At 47.1% G+C, this 19,893-nt stretch overlaps 1 protein-coding gene across 2 annotated transcripts in view; it reads left to right on the top strand.

Moving 5' to 3' along the window:
• The first annotated feature begins 283 nt into the window (after window positions 1–283).
• Window positions 284–19,893, top strand: part of SLC13A3 (solute carrier family 13 member 3) — a 51,255-nt gene continuing 31,645 nt past the window's right edge. The window contains exons 1-4 of one of the 2 annotated variants that reach the window (XM_075571301.1): window positions 284–460; window positions 13,309–13,574; window positions 16,080–16,243; window positions 17,384–17,450. In XM_075571301.1, coding sequence (XP_075427416.1) covers window positions 350–460; window positions 13,309–13,574; window positions 16,080–16,243; window positions 17,384–17,450 — 608 coding nt within the window. In that variant the 5' untranslated portion in view covers window positions 284–349. The remainder of the gene's footprint in view (window positions 461–13,308; window positions 13,575–16,079; window positions 16,244–17,383; window positions 17,451–19,893) is intronic. The other variant, XM_075571300.1, reaches the window with a different exon arrangement.

Raw genomic sequence — 19,893 nt, forward strand, 5'->3', positions numbered from 1 at the left:
CTTGTGTTTTTTTTTACCATGTGGGTAACCCTAATGTGACACTAATTGAGAGACTTTATGCCATAAATGCGGCCTTTGTGGTTCAGAACAGAACGTCTGACACACAGGTGACAAAGTCATTATTTAGATATTCCTAGAAACGCTCCTGTCCAAACATTCCCGTGCTCCGGCCACCAGGTTGGCTGTAAATGGCCCCAATAGGAGGTACGTGGGAGGGGTTTGTGAATTGCAGAGTAACTGGTGGTACAGTAACTCCTGTACTCCCCTGATATAACACCCCTCCCCTGATATAACACCCCTCTAAGCAGCGAAAGGCCTTTCATTAGCACTATTCAGCTGCTGCTACAGTATGTCGGGACTGGTAGCCGTGGTAAAGAAATTCTGGTGCATTAAAAGATATATCGTACTGATTGCAACTCCGCTGTTGCTTCTACCTATACTCTTTACTCTACCTGCGCAGGTAAGGCTCTTCTTGTTTTTTTAAGTTGCCTAGTAAATGTAAGTCTAAAAGTCACATACATATCTTTATGTGTCGAGATAACGCCGAATTTACCAGTCCCACAATTTTTCTGTGCAAACTCCACACCTTTATTTTCCAATGCTAAAGAGTTCAAATGTCATGTTACTTTGCGTTAGTGATACAGTATATCGGGGGGGGAGCTCAACTCCAGTCCCCCCCCCCCCCAACAGGACAGGTTTTCAGGATATCCCAGCTTCCGCACAGGTGGCTCAATCAGCTGCTCTGATTGAGCCACCTTTGCTGAAGCAGGGACTGACTGAGCCACCTGTGCTGAAGCAGGGATATCCTTAAAACCTCGCCTGTTGGTGGGGGACTGGAGTATGTGAACGAGCTGCGAGATATGCATCAATCAAGAGGCTGAATCTGGTGTTCTCTTTTTGAAGCAGTATTATAAACACTGTTTGCCTTTTTCAAAAGACTATTAAAAATATGCTATTTTCAGTTAAATGGGCAGCATCTTTACAACACTGCAGTTCTGTGGCTGTGAGGGTCTGTCCGAGAGCTGTTGTATTTAATCCATTTATTTGATGTACAACTATATATATCAGAATGATTCAACAAGTTGTGAAGGTTTCACCGACTTAGGCTGAGTCCCCGCTGGCGCTGAGCTTAGAGCATGAGCGCCGGGTGTCCTGCAACTTGCGCGCGTGCGGGGGGTGGGGGGGGGGGGGGGGGCGGGGGGGCGCAATTGCGGGCTATCGAGCAAGCGGGAAAGCTGTAACGTTTAAAATTTTTATTTACAAAAGCACCGAGCGTGTGTGCCCGCGCATTTGCACGCGCACATCGCGTGAGCGGGAACTTGCATATATATATATATGCATGTAACCGCGCCAAGCGCCGCCCGCTCAGCGAGCTCAGCGCCAGCGGGGACTCAGCCTAATGCAGGGATTCTCAACTCCAGAACTCAAAACTCACCAACAGGTCAGGTTTTTAGGATATCCCTGCTTCAGCACAGGTGGCTCAATCAGAGGCTCAGTCAAAAACTGAGTCTCTGATTAAGCCACCTGTGCTGAAGCTGGCATATCCTTAAAACCTGACCTGTTGGCGGTGGGGGGGGGGGGGAGGGTTTGAGAACTGGAGTTGAGCGCCCCATAACTGTTGAACAGGGATGTTTGTTGCTAAGGGCCAAATCTTATTGGGAGAAAGAGCAGAAGTGAATCAGCCAATCCCATTCACCTATGTTCAGCAATGTAACTAGAACCTTAGCGGAGATGAAATCGCCCTTTACTTGCACACTGTGAAATGAATAAACTTTGATTTTCACTGGGAACATTATAATTGTGTATCTGATACGCGCATTCTCCTCCCTGTTAGATGATTGATGATGGCACAATAATGACTTACTCAGCGCCAGACCCACTGGGCTGTTACATTCCGGCTCCTAATGTCACATGAATTAAATCAGTAACGGAAGTTATGTTCCCTCAGGTTAACGTAGGACTGCCCGGTGGGTGTCCAATGTTCAACCGGACTGTCCTGTATTTCGACTCTGTCCAGTGAAAAATGAGAGGTAATACTGGCCATGTATTTGTATACCGGTATTACCTCTCTGGGCGTGTATGTGTATACCAGTATTACCTCTCTGGGCGTGTATGTGTATACCAGTATTACCTCTCTGGGCGTGTATGTGTATACCGGTATTACCTCTCTGGGCGTGTATGTGTATACCGGTATTACCTCTCTGGGCGTGTATGTGTATACCGGTATTACCTCTCTGAGCGTGTATGTGTATACCGGTATTACCTCTCTGGGCGTGTATGTGTATACCGGTATTACCTCTCTGGGCGTGTATGTGTATACCGGTATTACCTCTCTGGGCGTGTATGTGTATACCGGTATTACCTCTCTGGGCGTGTATGTGTATACCGGTATTACCTCTCTGGGCGTGTATGTGTATACCGGTATTACCTCTCTGGGCGTGTATGTGTATATCGGTATTACCTCTCTGGGTGTGTATGTGTATACCGGTATTACCTCTCTGGGCGTGTATGTGTATATCGGTATTACCTCTCTGGGTGTGTATGTGTATACCGGTATTACCTCTCTGGGCGTGTATGTGTATATCGGTATTACCTCTCTGGGTGTGTATGTGTATACCAGTATTACCTCTCTGGGCGTGTATGTGTATACCGGTATTACCTCTCTGGGCGTGTATGTGTATAGCGGTATTACCTCTCTGGGTGTGTATGTGTATACCGGTATTATCTCTCTGGGCGTGTATGTGTATACCGGTAGTACCTCTCTGGGCGTGTATGTGTATACCGGTATTACCTCTCTGGGCGTGTACGTGTATACCGGTATTACCTCTCTGGGCGTGCATGTATTTACCGGTATTACCTCTCTGGGCGTGTATGTGTATACCGGTATTACCTCTCTGGGCGTGTATGTATATACAGGTATTACATCTCTGGGTGTGTATGTGTATACCGGTATTACCTCTCTGCGCGTGTATGTGTATACCGGTATTACCTCTCTGGGCGTGTATGTGTATGCCGGTATTACCTCTCTGGGCGTGTATGTGTAAGCCGGTATTACCTATCTGGGCGTGTATGTGTATACCGGTATTACCTCTCTGGGTGTGTATGTGTATACTGTTATTACCTCTCTGGGCGTGTATGTGCATACCGGTATTACCTCTCTGGACATGTATGTGTATACCGGTATTACCTCTCTGGGCGTGTACGTGTATACCGGTATTACCTCTCTGGGCGTGTATGTGTAAGCCGGTATTACCTATCTGAGCGTGTATGTGTATACCGGTATTACCTCTCTGGGTGTGTATGTGTATACCGGTATTACCACTCTGGGCGTGTATGTGTATACCGGTATTACCTCTCTGGGTGTGTATGTGTATACCGGTATTACCACTCTGGGCGTGTATGTGTATACCGGTATTACCTCTCTGGGCGTGTATGTGTATACCGGTATTACCTCTCTGGGCGTGTATGTGTATACCGGTATTACCTCTCTGGGCGTGTATGTGTATACCAGTATTACCTCTCTGGGCGTGTATGTGTATACCGGTATTACCTCTCTGGGCGTGTATGTGTATGCCGGTATTACGTCTCTGGGCGTGTATGTGTATACCGGTATTACATCTCTGGGCGTGTATGTGTATACCGGTATTACCTCTCTGGGCGTGTGTGTGTATACCGGTATTACATCTCTGGGCGTGTATGTGTATACCGGTATTACCTCTCTGGGCGTGTGTGTGTATACCGATATTACCTCTCTGGGCGTGTATGTGTATACCAGTATTACCTCTCTGGGTATGTATGTGTATACCGGTATTACCTCTCTTGGTGTGTATGTGTATACCGGTGTTACCTCTCTGGGCGTGTATGTGTATACCGGTATTACCACTCTGGGCGTGTATGTGTATTACCTCTCTGGGCGTGTATGTGTACACCGGTATTACCTCTCTGGGCGTGTATGTGTATACCGGTATTACCTCTCTGGGCGTGTATGTGTATACCGGTATTACCTCTCTGGGCGTGTATGTGTATACCGGTTTTACCTCTCTGGGCGTGTATGTGTATACCGGTATTACCTCTCTGGGCGTGTAAGTGTATACCGGTATTACCTCTCGGGGCGTGTATGTGTATTACCTCTCTGGGCGTGTATGTGTATACCGGTATTACCTCTCTGGGCGTGTGTGTGTATACCGATATTACCTCTCTGGGCGTGTATGTGTATACCAGTATTACCTCTCTGGGTATGTATGTGTATACCGGTATTACCTCTCTTGGTGTGTATGTGTATACCGGTGTTACCTCTCTGGGCGTGTATGTGTATACCTGTATTACCACTCTGGGCGTGTATGTGTATTACCTCTCTGGGCGTGTATGTGTACACCGGTATTACCTCTCTGGGCGTGTATGTGTATACCGGTATTACCTCTCTGGGCGTGTATGTGTATACCGGTAATACCTCTCTGGGCGTGTATGTGTATACCGGTATTACCTCTCTGGGCGTGTATGTGTATACCGGTATTACCTCTCTGGGCGTGTATGTGTATACCGGTATTACCTCTCTGGGCGTGTATGTGTATACCGGTATTACCTCTGGGCGTGTATGTGTATACCGGTAATACCTCTCTGGGCGTGTATGTGTATACCGGTATTACCTCTCTGGGCGTGTATGTGTATACCGGTATTACCTCTCTGGGCGTGTATGTGTATACCGGTATTACCTCTCTGGGCGTGTATGTGTATACCGGTATTACCTCTCTGGGCGTGTATGTGTATACCGGTATTACCTCTCTGGGCGTGTATGTGTATACCGGTATTACCTCTCTGGGCGTGTATGTGTATACCGGTATTACCTCTCTGGGCGTGTATGTGTATACCGGTATTACCTCTCTGGGCGTGTATGTGTATACCGGTATTACCTCTCTGGGCGTGTGTGTGTATACCGGTATTACCTCTCTGGGTATGTATGTGTATACGGGTATTACCTCTCTGTGTGTGTATGTGTATACCGGTATTACCTCTCTGGGCGTGTATGTGTATACCGGTATTACCTCTCTGGGCGTGTATGTGTATACCGGTATTACCTCTCTGGGCGTGTATGTGTATACCGGTATTACCTCTCTGGGCGTGTATGTGTATACCACGGTGTATTACCTCTCTGGACGTAGTGACCTGACCGGCTTGGGGGACCGCGGGATTTCCCTGAGCAGGGCTGTTGTAGGGGGTTGGGCAACTTCTTCTATCCTGATTGACCGCATTACCCAGCAGCAGCCAATCAGGAGGGGCTGTCAGGAGCCTGGGGGTGGGGCCAAGGAGAAGAGGAAACAGCATGGAGCAGTGAGGGGTATCGTACGCTTCCTGATAACCCTAGGTTAACGCCAGTTATCAAAGCTAATTATTGAGTTTATTAGCATCGGTTTAATGTCACATTATTGCAGCACGACATTGCGTTGGCTTCCAGTACGTCAGGTTAAGTACGTCTCACTCCCACCGAGAGCGAGAGAGAACGCCTGTTTTGGTTCTTATTATCACTAACGACCTTTATGGTTACCGCTATGCCAGGAGAAAAACACGATCTAACGTTGTTACATTTGTAGCTTTTGAAGATGTGCGGTAAGGCTTAAAGCAGCAAAACGGGCTTCACTTAAAAAAAAATATAACTATTACAGGATTGAGGCAGGGGGTCTCCGGAGCTGAACCGTGTTAATTTCAGCTCTGGGGACCCCCTGCTTCCAGAGATATTTACCTGCGTAGGGGGCGGTGGGATCTCTGCACCCAGAGAAACTGTGTGCCTAACATAATGGCGGCGTTTAAATGTCCAACGGCACCTGGGCCAATAGGAAGCTGTGATGTCATCCGGTGCAGCTTCCTATTGGCCCGCATGACCGGGACATTTAAACTGAAAAAAGATACCAGCGCCCCCTACGGAGGTAATTGTCTCTGGAAGCAGGGGGTCCCCGGAACTGAGATGAACACAATTGAGCTCCGGAGACCCCCTGCTTCAATCCTGCCTGTAACAAAACAAACAATAAACCATTCAACCCGGATTGCTGCTTTAACGTGACATTAATTTAGATTAATATCCTGTTAAGTCACGCAGCTTTGTGGTCCTGGTCCTAAGAGGTTCAAAGGCCGTTATTCACTCACCCCAATACGGGTTATGGGAGCTGGAGCCGGCATTGGCCCGAATAGCGCTTAACACGGGGCAAGGTCCGTTACTAGGGACAGGTGAAGCCTCCCGACGCCTCCCTTATAATAAAACAACAACCCATGTCACGGTGTAAAATCCACAGATGGATTTGGACGGTATTAATCCGCGCGGATTAATCAAAATCCGCCATTGGATAAAACGCGTGGACGATTTTGTAGAATCAAATCCACGGATTCGGCAATCCATTGGCCGTTTCATAAGAACCTGCCAACGGATCGCTGAATTCGCGGATTGAATGCTCTAAAAATTCCGGCCGCGCGTCGCGGAATCGGTGGAGCGTGGTGGTAATAATAAAAAATCCACAGAGCAAGAATCGCCCTTTTTGAGATTGATCCGTTAAAATCCGTGGACCAAAGGAACCGGCCGATCCGTTGCCGACCCGAACCGCCAAAACAATTCACCCATCTCTACCCGTTATCCCTTATTGGAGCTTAGGGAATCTCCCCCAAACATGGAAACATTAAACATTTAAAATATAATTTAACAATACTGATATTTCTTCTTTTTTTTTTTTTTTTTTATGTATAAAGTACATTTCCAACATTTTACCAAAAAGTGTTTGTTTTGTGAAATTCATAGCCGATTAGATTCCACCACCGAAAATCATTCTAACTTCTATTTTTCTAAAGATCCATACAATATTTATATTATAAAATCAGAATAGGAGACAGTGGGGTCTAAAACAATACATTTTTTGATCTAAAGGAGTAGAAGTGTAAGCATGTCAATAGAAATTAAAACTGCTACCCACAGCAGGCCGTATAATAACATCAAAAAACCCGGGCTCTTCATCGCGTTCTCCAAAGGGGTCAGATCATGAAACGTCTGCGAGTACAAGGCCACCGGCTTATTGTAATGTCATTTTGGATGCATTTAAAGACTGGAAAAGATGTTATATTTCAACATAACATCGGTGCAATATATATATATTTACATCATCTTCATTTACAGGTGACTGTTAGTGGGGAACATTGTATCTGGCTGCCGATGAGCTAGTATGGAATTATCCGATGAGCTAGTATGGAATTATCCGATGAGCTAGTATGGAATTATCCGATGAGCTAGTATGGAATTATCCGATGAGCTAGTATGGAATTATCCGATGAGCTAGTATGGAATTATCCGATGAGCTAGTATGGAATTAGCCGATGAGCTAGTATGGAATTATCCGATGAGCTAGTATGGAATTATCCGATGAGCTAGTATGGAATTATCCGATGAGTTAGTATGGAATTATCCGATGAGCTAGTATGGAATTATCCGATGAGCTAGTATGGAATTTTCCGATGAGCTAGTATGGAATTATCCGATGAGCTAGTATGGAATTATCCGATGAGCTAGTATGGAATTAGCCGATGAGCTAGTATGGAATTAGCCGATGAGCTAGTATGGAATTATCCGATGAGCTAGTATGGAATTATCCGATGAGCTAGTATGGAATTATCCGATGAGCTAGTATGGAATTATCCGATGAGCTAGTATGGAATTATCCGATGAGCTAGTATGGAATTATCCGATGAGCTATTATGGAATTATCTGGAGCAGAGAGTCTGAAGGTCACATGCAGACCCCCTGGCCGCTAGTTGATGATCCCTGTCACACATCAATTACTCAGTAACCCGCAGGTCGTTCCATGTCGGGGACTGTACCATAACCACCTTCAGGTCAGCGGGTGTTCTAAACGTGGTTTTGTATTCACAATTGCTAGTCTGTTGGCCACGTTGGTGTAAGCGTGAGGTTTGAGGGAGGCTAGACCAGGATTATCATCACGCCGTTCCCCTACAGCTCGTACTCTATGCAAAGTCCTGAGGAACGCGTTGGGTGCGCACTGCACAGCGATTTACACGGTCCTTTTATCATTGGGCACATGCCGTGTGTGGCAGGACCATCTGGTAGAAAAAGGGCTAAGTAAAAGCTGCTACAGAGAACAGAGAAGAAGCATGGCGTGTCTAGACAGAGGGGGCCTTATTTACTTAGCAGTGCTACTCCATAAGATACTGTACAGCGTATTCAATGGGCTATAAGATGGCCACACTGTATGTAAGACGCGGTGCTTGAAGGTGTTTAATGGAGTCGCGTTGCTTAGTATATTTGGCCCAGAATTTGGTACATGACGATATGTGCATAACTTCTCTCCTGACATCCCATTTACAGTAATGACTCCCCAAATCATTCATGGATGTAAGTGACGCAGCATAAGGGACCAAACTCGAATTGCAATACAGGAATTACATCAGCAAAGTTGTTCAATGCACAAAGGCAGCGTTTTCTCACGAGTATCTTCCACATGCAGATGTAGCAGCAGAATAATGCGCACAATAGCATGTTAAATACTGCGTGTGCTATCTACTATTAAATAGCGTGGCAGCGTTAGCACGGGTAAGAACGCCTGCTACAGCTGTATGGTGGCACCTCTGCATGCACACAAACAGTTCTATTTCCTTACGGGTCCTGCGGCTCCCTGCTCACAGCACGCCGTGCTCTGATCTCTCCCTCTTATATCAGCGTGGCATTCTGAATAGAACAATGAGAGGATTATACAAAGCCCGGCATTCATCATCAGCAAATTCTCTGGCCAGGGTCCGTTCCAGAATGGCACGGTAAAACGCATTCTCCTGCCGCTCATTCTGCAGCATAATTACCAATGGTTTTACCTCTTACCCAACAACTTCTACACCCCTTAATAAAAAGCACCCCCACAAATCCTCTATCCACCTCCTCTCCCTCTCTCTACTCTTCCTTCTTGCTGCTTGGGATATCTCTCCTAATCCTGGCCCCAGCCATACACCTGCCCTCACCCACGCCCTCCTGCCCTCACCCACGCCCTCCTGCCCTCACCCACGCCCTCCTGCCCTCACCCACACCCTCCTGCCCTCACCCACGCCCTCCTGCCCTCACCCACACCCTCCTGCCCTCACCCACGCCCTCCTGCCCTCACCCACGCCTCCCCGCCACCTCTTTCGTTTGCTGATGGTGTTAACCCATCTAATTTAATACTAACCAACCTTAAAACTCACCTCTCAGAAGAAGCGTTTCATCAGCCTGCACCCATGGCTACTGTCCCACAGTCACTCCTGCCGAGCACTGCCATCTACCGCACTTATTCTCTCACCTGCTGCCTCTGTAAGGCCGCGTCCATGCCGAGCGCAGCGCGAACAAAAGGCCGTTCCTCAATGAGGACGCCGATTTTTCACGCGCCGAAGTTATTTGATGTTGCCACGCGAAGGCCGGGTCACGTGACCGGCTCTCCCAATGAGGACAGACCAGCACCGTGACGTCATCGGCCGCGCCTCCGACACGCCTCCCCGTCGCGAGGATCTGTAATCCACAGATGGCTCGGCTGACAAGCGCGCGCGATGCCATGCACTCCGTCGAGCGTGCGCCTGCGCCATGGACTCGGGTTAAGTCTCCCAACATTCCGCTTAGATCGTAAGCTCTCCGGGGCAGGGATTTCCTTTCCTATTGTCTGACTTTGCTGCGCTTTTCGTATTATAATTCACTGTCCTGTATTGTCTTTGTAAAGTGCGGAGTACACTGTTGGCACTATATATATATATATATATATATATATATATATATATATATATATATATATATATATATAAGACATAGATACATACATACTATGTTATATATAATGCCAGTATTTGATACTAAGTTGCCACTATCCTTTAATGTTTTAATTGTTTTTCTAAATCTCCTAAGAAAAATCATATCAAAGTTTTTCATCTGCTGTAATCCAATTGAATCACTAAATAGACAAGTAAATCAGATTAAAACGGTGTTTTGGCTGATACAGCACCCTGCTTCACCTCTCGCTCACTCTGGGGGTGATGTGTCCGAGCGACTTTTGATAGAAATAACTATTTTGGGTGTCTTTGTGTAGGTGCCGTGTGTATACCCCCCTACCCCCCCCCCCCTCCTCATGTATGTCAGCTTGAGATTTGGAAGGTGTTTGCAGGACGGTTTGGGGAGTCGTTACATGATACACATAGTATAGGTTAAATCTAGTACAGAAGGGGTTAAATGGTCACATGTTTTCACCTTTACTGCAACCTCCAATCAAACAGCCAAGTGGAAATGTACTTGGTTTATAATTCATTTGTATACAGTGGACAAAGGTTGAAACGTTTGCTGTTCTCATTAACCGCACGGTGTGTATCTGTAGAGTAGGTTTCCGGGCCCCATGTAATCCTTACTTCTCACTCGTCCTGTGCAGAGGTGTCCCCGGAGATTATTTACTCAAGGGGGACAGGTAGTCTGGGTCAGGGGCGGCCAACTCTAGCCCTTAAGGGCCACCAACAGGTCAGATTTTAAAGATATCCCTGCTTCAGCACAGGTTGCTCAATCAGTGGCTCAGTCAACGACTGACACACCTGTGCTGAAGCAAGGATATCCCCAATGCCTGGCCTGTTGGTGGCCCTTGAGTCCTGGTCTAGGTAAACGTCTGTATATCTCTTACAGAACCCTTCTTATTAAATGGCCATCGAGCGTTTCCACTTTAAAACCGCGATCTGCGCTGATTTGCACTGTTTGTTTTTACATTAATTTCCTTGAAGAGATCTGCCCTTCCCCTTCCCAATCTGCCCTTCCCCTTCCCAATCTGCCCTTCCCCTTCCCAATCTGCCCTTCCCCTTCCCAATCTGCCCTTCCGATTCCCAATCTGCCCTTCCCCTTCCCAATCTGCCCTTCCCCTTCCCAATCTGCCCTTCCCCTTCCCAATCTGCCCTTCCGATTCCCAATCTGCCCTTCCCCTTCCCAATCTGCCCTTCCCCTTCCCAATCTGCCCTTCCCCTTCCCAATCTGCCCTTCCCCTTCCCAATCTGCCCTTCCCCTTCCAAATCTGCCCTTCCCCTTCCCAATCTGCCCTTCTGATTCCCAATCTGCCCTTCCCCTTCCCAATCTGCCCTTCCCCTTCCCAATCTGCCCTTCTGATTCCCAATCTGCCCTTCCCCTTCCCAATCTGCCCTTCCCCTTCCCAATCTGCCCTTCCCCTTCCCAATCTGCCCTTCCGATTCCCAATCTGCCCTTCCCCTTCCCAATCTGCCCTTCCCCTTCCCAATCTGCCCTTCCCCTTCCCAATCTGCCCTTCCGATTCCCAATCTGCCCTTCCCCTTCCCAATCTGCCCTTCCCCTTCCCAATCTGCCCTTCCGATTCCCAATCTGCCCTTCCCCTTCCCAATCTGCCCTTCCCCTTCCCAATCTGCCCTTCCCCTTCCCAATCTGCCCTTCCCCTTCCCAATCTGCCCTTCCCCTTCCCAATCTGCCCTTCCCCTTCCCAATCTGCCCTTCTCCTTCCCAATCTGCCCTTCTCCTTCCCAATCTGCCCTTCCCCTTCCCAATCTGCCCTTCCCAATCTGCCCTTCCCCTTCCCAATCTGCCCTTCCCCTTCCCAATCTGCCCTTCCCCTTCCCAATCTGCCCTTCCCCTTCCCAATCTGCCCTTCCCCTTCCCAATCTGCCCTTCCCCTTCCCAATCTGCCCTTCCCCTTCCCAATCTGCCCTTCCCTTTCCCAATCTGCCCTTCCCCTTCCCAATCTGCCCTTCCCCTTCCCAATCTGCCCTTCCCCTTCCCACTCTGCCCTTCCCCTTCCCAATCTGCCCTTCCCCTTCCCAATCTGCCCTTCCCCTTCCCAATCTGCCCCTCCCCTTCCCAATCTGCCCTTCCCCTTCCCACTCTGCCCTTCCCCTTCCCACTCTGCCCTTCCCCTTCCCAATCTGCCCTTCCGATTCCCAATCTGCCCTTCCCCTTCCCAATCTGCCCTTCCCCTTCCCAATCTGCCCTTCCCCTTCCCAATCTGCCCTTCCCCTTCCCAATCTGCCCTTCCCCTTCCCAATCTGCCCTTCCCCTTCCCAATCTGCCCTTCCCCTTCCCACTCTGCCCTTCCCCTTCCCAATCTGCCCTTCCCCTTCCCACTCTGCCCTTCCCCTTCCCAATCTGCCCTTCCCCTTCCCAATCTGCCCTTCCCCTTCCCAATCTGCCCTTCCCCTTCCCAATCTGCCCTTCCCCTTCCCAATCTGCCCTTCCCCTTCCCAATCTGCCCTTCCCCTTCCCACTCTGCCCTTCCCCTTCCCACTCTGCCCTTCCCCTTCCCAATGCTGGTCTTATTTTTAATATATATTTAAAACCAGAGACAGAACATGAAACACAGACAGAGCTCCGTGCTACATCCAATGACACTAATTTATATTGCCATGCTCAGTAGCACTCCTCTTTGACACTTATACGCATATATATATATATGTTGTGGTTATTTTGGGGGTTCAATATGAGCTTATAGGGGTCCTGTATGTTTATTTTTAATATCCAATTCTCCATTTGAAATACTAAAAGTCCAGGAGGTAATAATGGAGGAAGTGCAGTGTAACCCTCAGAAGCTAGAGATGAACAAAGTCACACGGAGGAGCGGTGACATGGCTCCGACAGACCAGAAGGGACGTGGTCCCTCAGTCACTGCAAGAGTTAAATATGTCACTGGCATTAGTACACTTTGCTCCCAGGAGGAGCATCGCCCTCATTAAAGCAGCTACACAGGTTTCATTTATTCTTTTTAATTAAAACATTTTTAATGATAGGTTTAACACAGGAGGTCTCCGTAGCTGTGCAGCGTTCATTTCAGCTCCGGCGACCCCCTGCTTCCAGAGATACTGACCTCCGCCGGGGGTGCCGGTATCTCTGCAGCCAGGGAACTGTGTGCCTTACGAAATGGCGGCTTAAATGACCGGCGTGAGGTGGGCCAATAGGAAGCCGTGACTACATCCCTTGTGGCTTCTTAGTGGCCCGCGTGGCCGGGACATTTAAATGCCGCAGAGACCTGATGAACGGTCCAGAGAAGGACAACGCAAGACTCGGAAGTAAAGCGCCATGGAATATTCTGGACTAAATTAGTCTGCTTGAACTCGGCACAAGGGGACCTAAACACTTTCCCACATGATTGTATTTGGGTGCTGGTCACTCTTCTTGGTTCAGTTTGCCCCATGAGAACTGCTTAAGGCTCTTTCCCCTTTCTGCAGGGGTCGCCGACCTGTCTGAGACGTGAATGTGCCCACCACGTGGGATTATTATTGTCGGACTATGTGAACAGTTTCTTTTGCTTTGATTTGCAGGAAGGAAAATGCCTATTTGTGGTCCTGTTGATGGCGTTCTACTGGTGCACAGAAGCCTTACCGCTGGCAGTTACCGCCATGCTTCCAATAGTCCTCTTTCCATTCATGGGAATCCTGCCCTCCAGCAAAGTGTGTCCACAGTACTTCCTGGATACAAACTTCCTGTTCCTTAGTGGGCTTCTAATGGCCGCAGCTATTGAAGAGTGGAATGTGCACCGAAGGATTGCCCTTAAAGTGCTCATGTTAGTGGGTGTCCAACCAGTCAGGTACAGTAATGTATGTCCAGAAATGTCTCCCCCAGAATATTCCATCTGGGTATCAATCTAGTTGGGTATTTTGTAAGGTCTACAAAACTGAGCTAAAACCAGAACGGCACCTGATTTATCAGAGAAGAAAAACCCCAACTGAGATTCCAATGGAGGAGATATGGTGTTTTTTGCACTGTTACCCGAGATACCTCTGTAGGGGGTGACAATAGCAGTGTCACTGGAGAACAGGCACTTTTTACACCATTTATATATTACTGGGATCATTCATCAGGTAGAACAAGATAGTAAAAACAAATTGTGTTTATTCTGGTAAACCCGCGTACTACAAGAAGAAATACACAAGAAACAGTTACAAATACTTACTGGGGGGCTGGGGGAAAATCTGGGCTTTCCTGGGTGCAGGGTACCCTGACCGTGATATACTCCCGGTTCACCTGATCCTCTTTTCAGCTTCAATTCTTAGCCGTGACCACTCCGTTCGATTCTGAGAACTTGGGCGCAAAAAACGGGACTTAGGGGCCTATGCAGAGAGCAGCGCTATTTCAAAACTCGCCATTTTTTGGAGAAATTCGCGCAGAAAACAGCAGAAAATGGCGAGTTACGAAAAACGCGCCAATTTTTTTTTTCTATTTCTAAAACTCGCCTCGCGGCTGGCGAGAACCTCCATCTCGCCAGTTTTAAAAATATCCTAATGCAGAGAGGCGCGAACGGCATCTAGCGGCTGTTCGCGCCAATAAGATTGTCTCCTTTTTGCCTCGCCAGGAAAAGTTGGCAAGAAGCTGCCGCTCGCGGCCATAGGAAAGGAAAAAAAAAGGCGCGAATTTTTTTTAACACATTTCTGCAGCGCGCATCTCGCCAATTTAAACTCGCCACACGCATTCATGTTAAACATAGCAGAATTCGCACATTTCTGCATATGGAGAATAAAACTCTCCAAAAAAGCTACTTTTTATTAAACTCGCCAATTTTAAAATTCGCTGCTCTCTGCATAGGCCCCAATGTGTCTGCGAGGCAAACTTTTCCGGTTTCAAAACGAAGCCGGCTGCTATTTCAAACAGAGCAACTTTGAAAAGCCCGCCTTAGCTTCATCAACTCACCTCATTGGTTGGCTTGGGTGGAGTGGCTCCCTCTCTTGGTGAGCACCTTACATACACTCCGCTGGGCTATCCCTAGAACGGAGGGGAAAGGAGCAGCCAATCGGAGCATGGGAATTCCTCCCCGTCAGCCAATAGAAACAGTTGCCCGTCCCCGGCTGACGTCAGGGGAGTAGGCGTGCGAATCCGTGGGAGCGGGAAATATGAATCTTAGTCAAAGGGAGAAGACTCTATGGTGGCATCCTCTCTGGCTAACTCATTGCCACCTGCTGGGCAGGCTCCACCAAGTCTGATAACTACAAAAGGTGTAACCGCAGGGTGCCCTTTGTATTCCGGACCTGGCCATTCACCCTTCCTCGCCCACCAAACGGTCTTCACAGCTCTGGACATCCTTTCCCTTTTGAAGTACGGACTCTATGCAGACTTGCTGGCACCTTAACTGGATGCCCGGGCAGACTGCACAGAGCCTTATAAGAAATGTATCAACCATAATATCACATACTTCAATACATGGGGGACCTTGGGGGGACTCATGACTGTGAGGGACTTAGGACTGGGATATGGGGGCTCGAAAACCAGGAATCTGGGGGACTCTGGACAGCCCCGGTGTAATTCTTCTCGTGTACCGGCAAATAGTGCCTGCATGCCGGGTAGAATGACGGTACCACCGGTAGCTCCGGATCCCGAACTTCTGCAAACAAAATAAGTGCAATCTTACCCAAATATCCCACCTAAAACTTACAGCAAGTTTCATGAGTCTGGGGTAACAGGAACAGTGAAAGTGGAAAAGTCGGGGTCACTTTAACTTTGTTAAAATTGTCTTTTCACACCTATTAGGTGTTATGTGATCATTGGTAGGGTCACAGGTACTCGCAGTATGCATGTACCCCTATGGATAGAGCACTGCTCAGTACTATTGGTTATTAACCCCCGCTGCGCTCTGTGCGCATTCTGTTTTTTGTATCTGTGGACTCCATTTTTGGAGTGTTTTGAGGATGCGCTCACGCACGGTCAGCAGCAAGGGGGGACCTAATTCATTGGACGGCTCGAGCGCGGATAGTTCACCTGTACTTTTGTCACTTTAACTTTACATGCCAAGATACCTGGCCCCTGGCTTATAGTGCTAGATAGCTGCCAAGGAGCCACGGGTCCCACGGGCAACCAGAGGGCTTAACCTTTGTTATGTGTAGCTTGGTTACCCTTGCCCGTCACAAACAGCTCCGCAGGTTTAAATGTCCTGGTCACGCGCGCCAATAAGAAACCGCAAGGACTAAAAAGACTATCTTTTGTTTGGGGGGGGGGGGAGGGAGGGGGGAGGGCGGAGGGGGGAGGGCGGAGGGGGGAGGGGGTTCACCATTAAGAAATAATCCCAAATGGTGAAAATTCAATAAACTTCCCTTTGTCTCAGGCTCATTTTAGGAATGATGCTGACCACCGCGTTCCTCTCCATGTGGCTGAGCAATACCGCGTCCACCGCCATGATGCTCCCCATTGCCAACGCCATCCTGAAGAGCCTGTACGGGGAGAAGTTCTGTGCTCAGAAAGGAATGGAGAGAAATGAGGACAGTTCAGGTGAGACGACCTAAACCAGCAGCGCGGGGTGAAAAAATAGCTGAGACTCTTATTTTATTTTTGTATTAAATATTGAAAGCCGTAAGCAGTGCTAGTCCATAAGATTCCTTCCGGCCCATTTAAAGAGGCCTTTCCCTCCTAGGACCAAAGTGAAGTAATTCCAGTGACATGTATAAGGGGTCTCACCTGGGGGATTGGAAGCGTTTTACTTAAATCTGACACTTACAAGTATTTTTGTCTCCTCTCCCCTCCTTGCTGTCTCTCTGTCTCCTCTCCCCTCCTTGCTGTCTCTCTGTTTCCTCATCTCCTTGTTTCTCTCCTTGAGGAGGCATTCCGGTTGTTGCTGTAACATCTGAACCTTTGTATGGAAACATACCTAAGATGTATATTGCAGACCTGTCAAATACATCCAAATGAGCACAGTAATAATAATAATAATATATATATATATATGTGTATATATGTGTGTGTGTGTGTGTGTGTGTGTGTGTGTGTGTGTGTGTGTGTGTGTGTGTGTGTGTGTGTGTGTGTGTGTGTGTGTGTGTGTGTGTGTGTGTGTGTGTGTGTGTGTGTATATATATATATATGTATATACAGTATGTATGTATATGTATGTATATGTGTCTCGGACAACAGGAAAGGAAATCCCTGTCCCGGAGAGCTTACAATCTAAGTGGTATGTTGGGAGACTTAGAGACAGCAGGGGAGGGAATAAGGGCAGTAGATGGCAGTACTTGGCCACAATGGGCTACGAGTGACTGTGGGACAATCAACAATCCCGCCCAAATTTGTGTATTTTCTTTTACCAGCATTCAAACTGCCGGCTGTTCCGGAGCGGAACTGCATTATTATTTAGGTCCGGGGGTCCTCCTGCTTCTGAGATGCTTACAGGTGTACTCACCGGGGGTCCTCCTGCTTCCCGAGATGCTTACAGGTGTACTCACCGGGGTCCTCCTGCTTCCCGAGATGCTTACAGGTGTACTCACCGGCGTTCTCCGTTGGCATTTTAAGATGCCACAAAGGATGACGTAGCGATGTCTTTTTGGCCACATAACATGTTGTTTTCTAAACATATCGATAATTTACCCTCTTGGCTAATGAACTAATCTGTCTAATTCAATAAATATATTTGACTTTTAGCTACCTTGCAAGAAAATGGTCTCCATTCAGTGCCGACGGAAATGCAGCTGCTGACCGTCAATGAGGAGTAAGTTAATAGTTCTGCTGGTTCTGTGTATTTGCGGGTTTAGCAGCAGAATAACACTTAAAAGTTATTCAAGAAAACACTAGAAAATAGAGCAAGGTGTCATCAGTGTATACAGGGGATCCTCGCTTACCGACGTCCCGGTTTCCGACGGACGCCTTATCCGACGCCGCATAATGCCTTATCCGACGCCGGACCCGCTTATCCAACGGTCACGGCCGCCGATTAACATGGGACCCGCAATCCGACAATCCATTAACCGACGGCGGCTAGCGGGAGGCATTCCGTCGGAAAAGCGAGGACCGCCTGTTGTCTAAACAGCCCGTCCCTAGGGTGTGTGTCACCTATAGGCAAGCGCACTATTAAGCAAAAAAGTAAAATGCCCAACACACCCCCCCAGGCAGGGGCTGAATCACTTTAATTTCGGCTCCGGTAACCCCCTGCTTCCTGAGACGCTTACCTCCTTTGGCGGTGCCGGGATCGCTAGCTCAGGTTTAGCTGTCCCCTCACATGGGCCAATAGGAAGCCGTGATGTCATAGGTGGCTTCCTATTGGCCCATGTGACCGAGGGCTTTAAACCTGAGCTGAAATACCGGCACCCCCTAATGAGGTAGCTCAGAGAGCAGGGGGTCCCCAGAGCTGAAATTAACGGGGTTCAGCTCTGGAAACCCCCTGCTTCAACCCTACATGTATTATAAAAAGGAAAAAACAAAGGAAGCATCAGGGCTGTTACTCTCTCCCTCTTGCCGCCCCTGAGACCTGCTGCCCCTACAGTAGGGGGCGCCTTCCCTGCTTACCACCTCTGGACGAGCCTGATTCTAATAGAATACATAGGACGATATATTTAATTTGTGCATGCACACAATAAACATATAAGGATTGTAAATGAATTACTGAGTTCCAAGTGGTTTGTATAATTATATCTGTAAGCAGTCAATGGAAGAATAATATCCCTTCACAGTCACATTTACATAAGCTTCTAGGTTAAAATATCTTATTTTTTAAATACAACACCGTTTTAAAATTAGGATATATGCAGAGTAATTGTTTTTATCATTTCCTGTTTAATGGTAGGAAGAAATGGGAGTACAAAGACACGCTATTAAATGAGAATGAGTTTGTAACAAAGTCACGTATCATTAATGCTAGAATAATGTGTAATAAACTTCTCTCTTGAATTACTAATTCTTTAGTGTGAAGATAAAAACTATTCGTACGTAAAATATATTTTCCACATATGATCTGATTACGTATAAGAAAAAACAACCATTCAGCTTGGCTTTTAGGATGTAAAATGCACTCACACCATACTTAGTAAAATGCACCGACAATTATATGCAGATTATTTTAATTACAAATATATATATATATATTTGTAAATAGCCACAAAGGGCTTTGGCAAATAATCAAGTTTCTTTGTGTTGTTTCGAAAAGCGTATTTTTTTTATTGGAAACCAAACACGTATTATTGTGCATAATAATGAACTATTTGCATTTAATTAATTCCCTATAAGCGGTCAATTCTATTGATTGTTTATTTTGGGCCAAAAATCCCCAATGAAGATTATGGGGTTTTCATCCAAACTAACCCGATTTTGGCCTCTTTGCAATATGTAGAATTACCCAAACCTTACCAGACTTTGTAAAGATCAGAGATATTCAACATTTCGGTTCACAAAAGTTTTTGCTAAGTTTTAAAGCTTTTGTTTGTAATTTTTTACAGAAGTTTACACGCTATATATTTTATACATCTTCCCCAGTTCTGCTTTCTTCCTATTATTTCAGTTCGAGGGAGAAATGGAGAAAGTGGGGGAGACATAGAGAAATATTTATTTAATGGCTTGTGAAGTTTTGCACATTTTGACGATTCTACTAAAATGTAGCGATGGGCAAACGGCGAATATCTGCCCGTCTCGCACGTTTAAGATGCAAATCTCTAGTAGAGGTAGAGCTACAATATAAACTTGTAAAGTGTTGACATGAGAGCAGATCCCTGATAAATAAACCGTTTTGCTCAGCTGTAGGGTTGTGCCCTATGCAAATACTGTATATATGGAACTGATTATATTATATGGCTCTGGTTGTGTATTGTCACCAGAATAAGAAACCCCCAGTTAAAGAGATTAGCAAAGAATGTGGAACAAAGGATATTAGCTACTTAAAAGGAAAAGTATTTGGGGTTAGCTGGTGCTGGGAAGAAGATTAGATGCTACTTTTCTGTGAGTAGATTGTTCTAATATTTGCGTTATTTTTACCCCTACGGGGTTCTGATGCTAAGTGTGAAACGGCCAGCCAGGGTAACAGGGAATTGGGTCTGGATTAGGATTTGGGCCCATGTTTACTAAGCAGTGCTATGCCACATCAAGAATGTCTGTACTGTAGCTCAGGGTCATTAGTTCTTGTTAAAATGCTTTGTTGAAGCTCCTCACATACGGCGTACCTCACA

The sequence above is a fragment of the Ascaphus truei genome, chromosome 15 (assembly GCF_040206685.1).
Source record: "Ascaphus truei isolate aAscTru1 chromosome 15, aAscTru1.hap1, whole genome shotgun sequence".
NCBI lineage: Eukaryota > Metazoa > Chordata > Amphibia > Anura > Ascaphidae > Ascaphus > Ascaphus truei.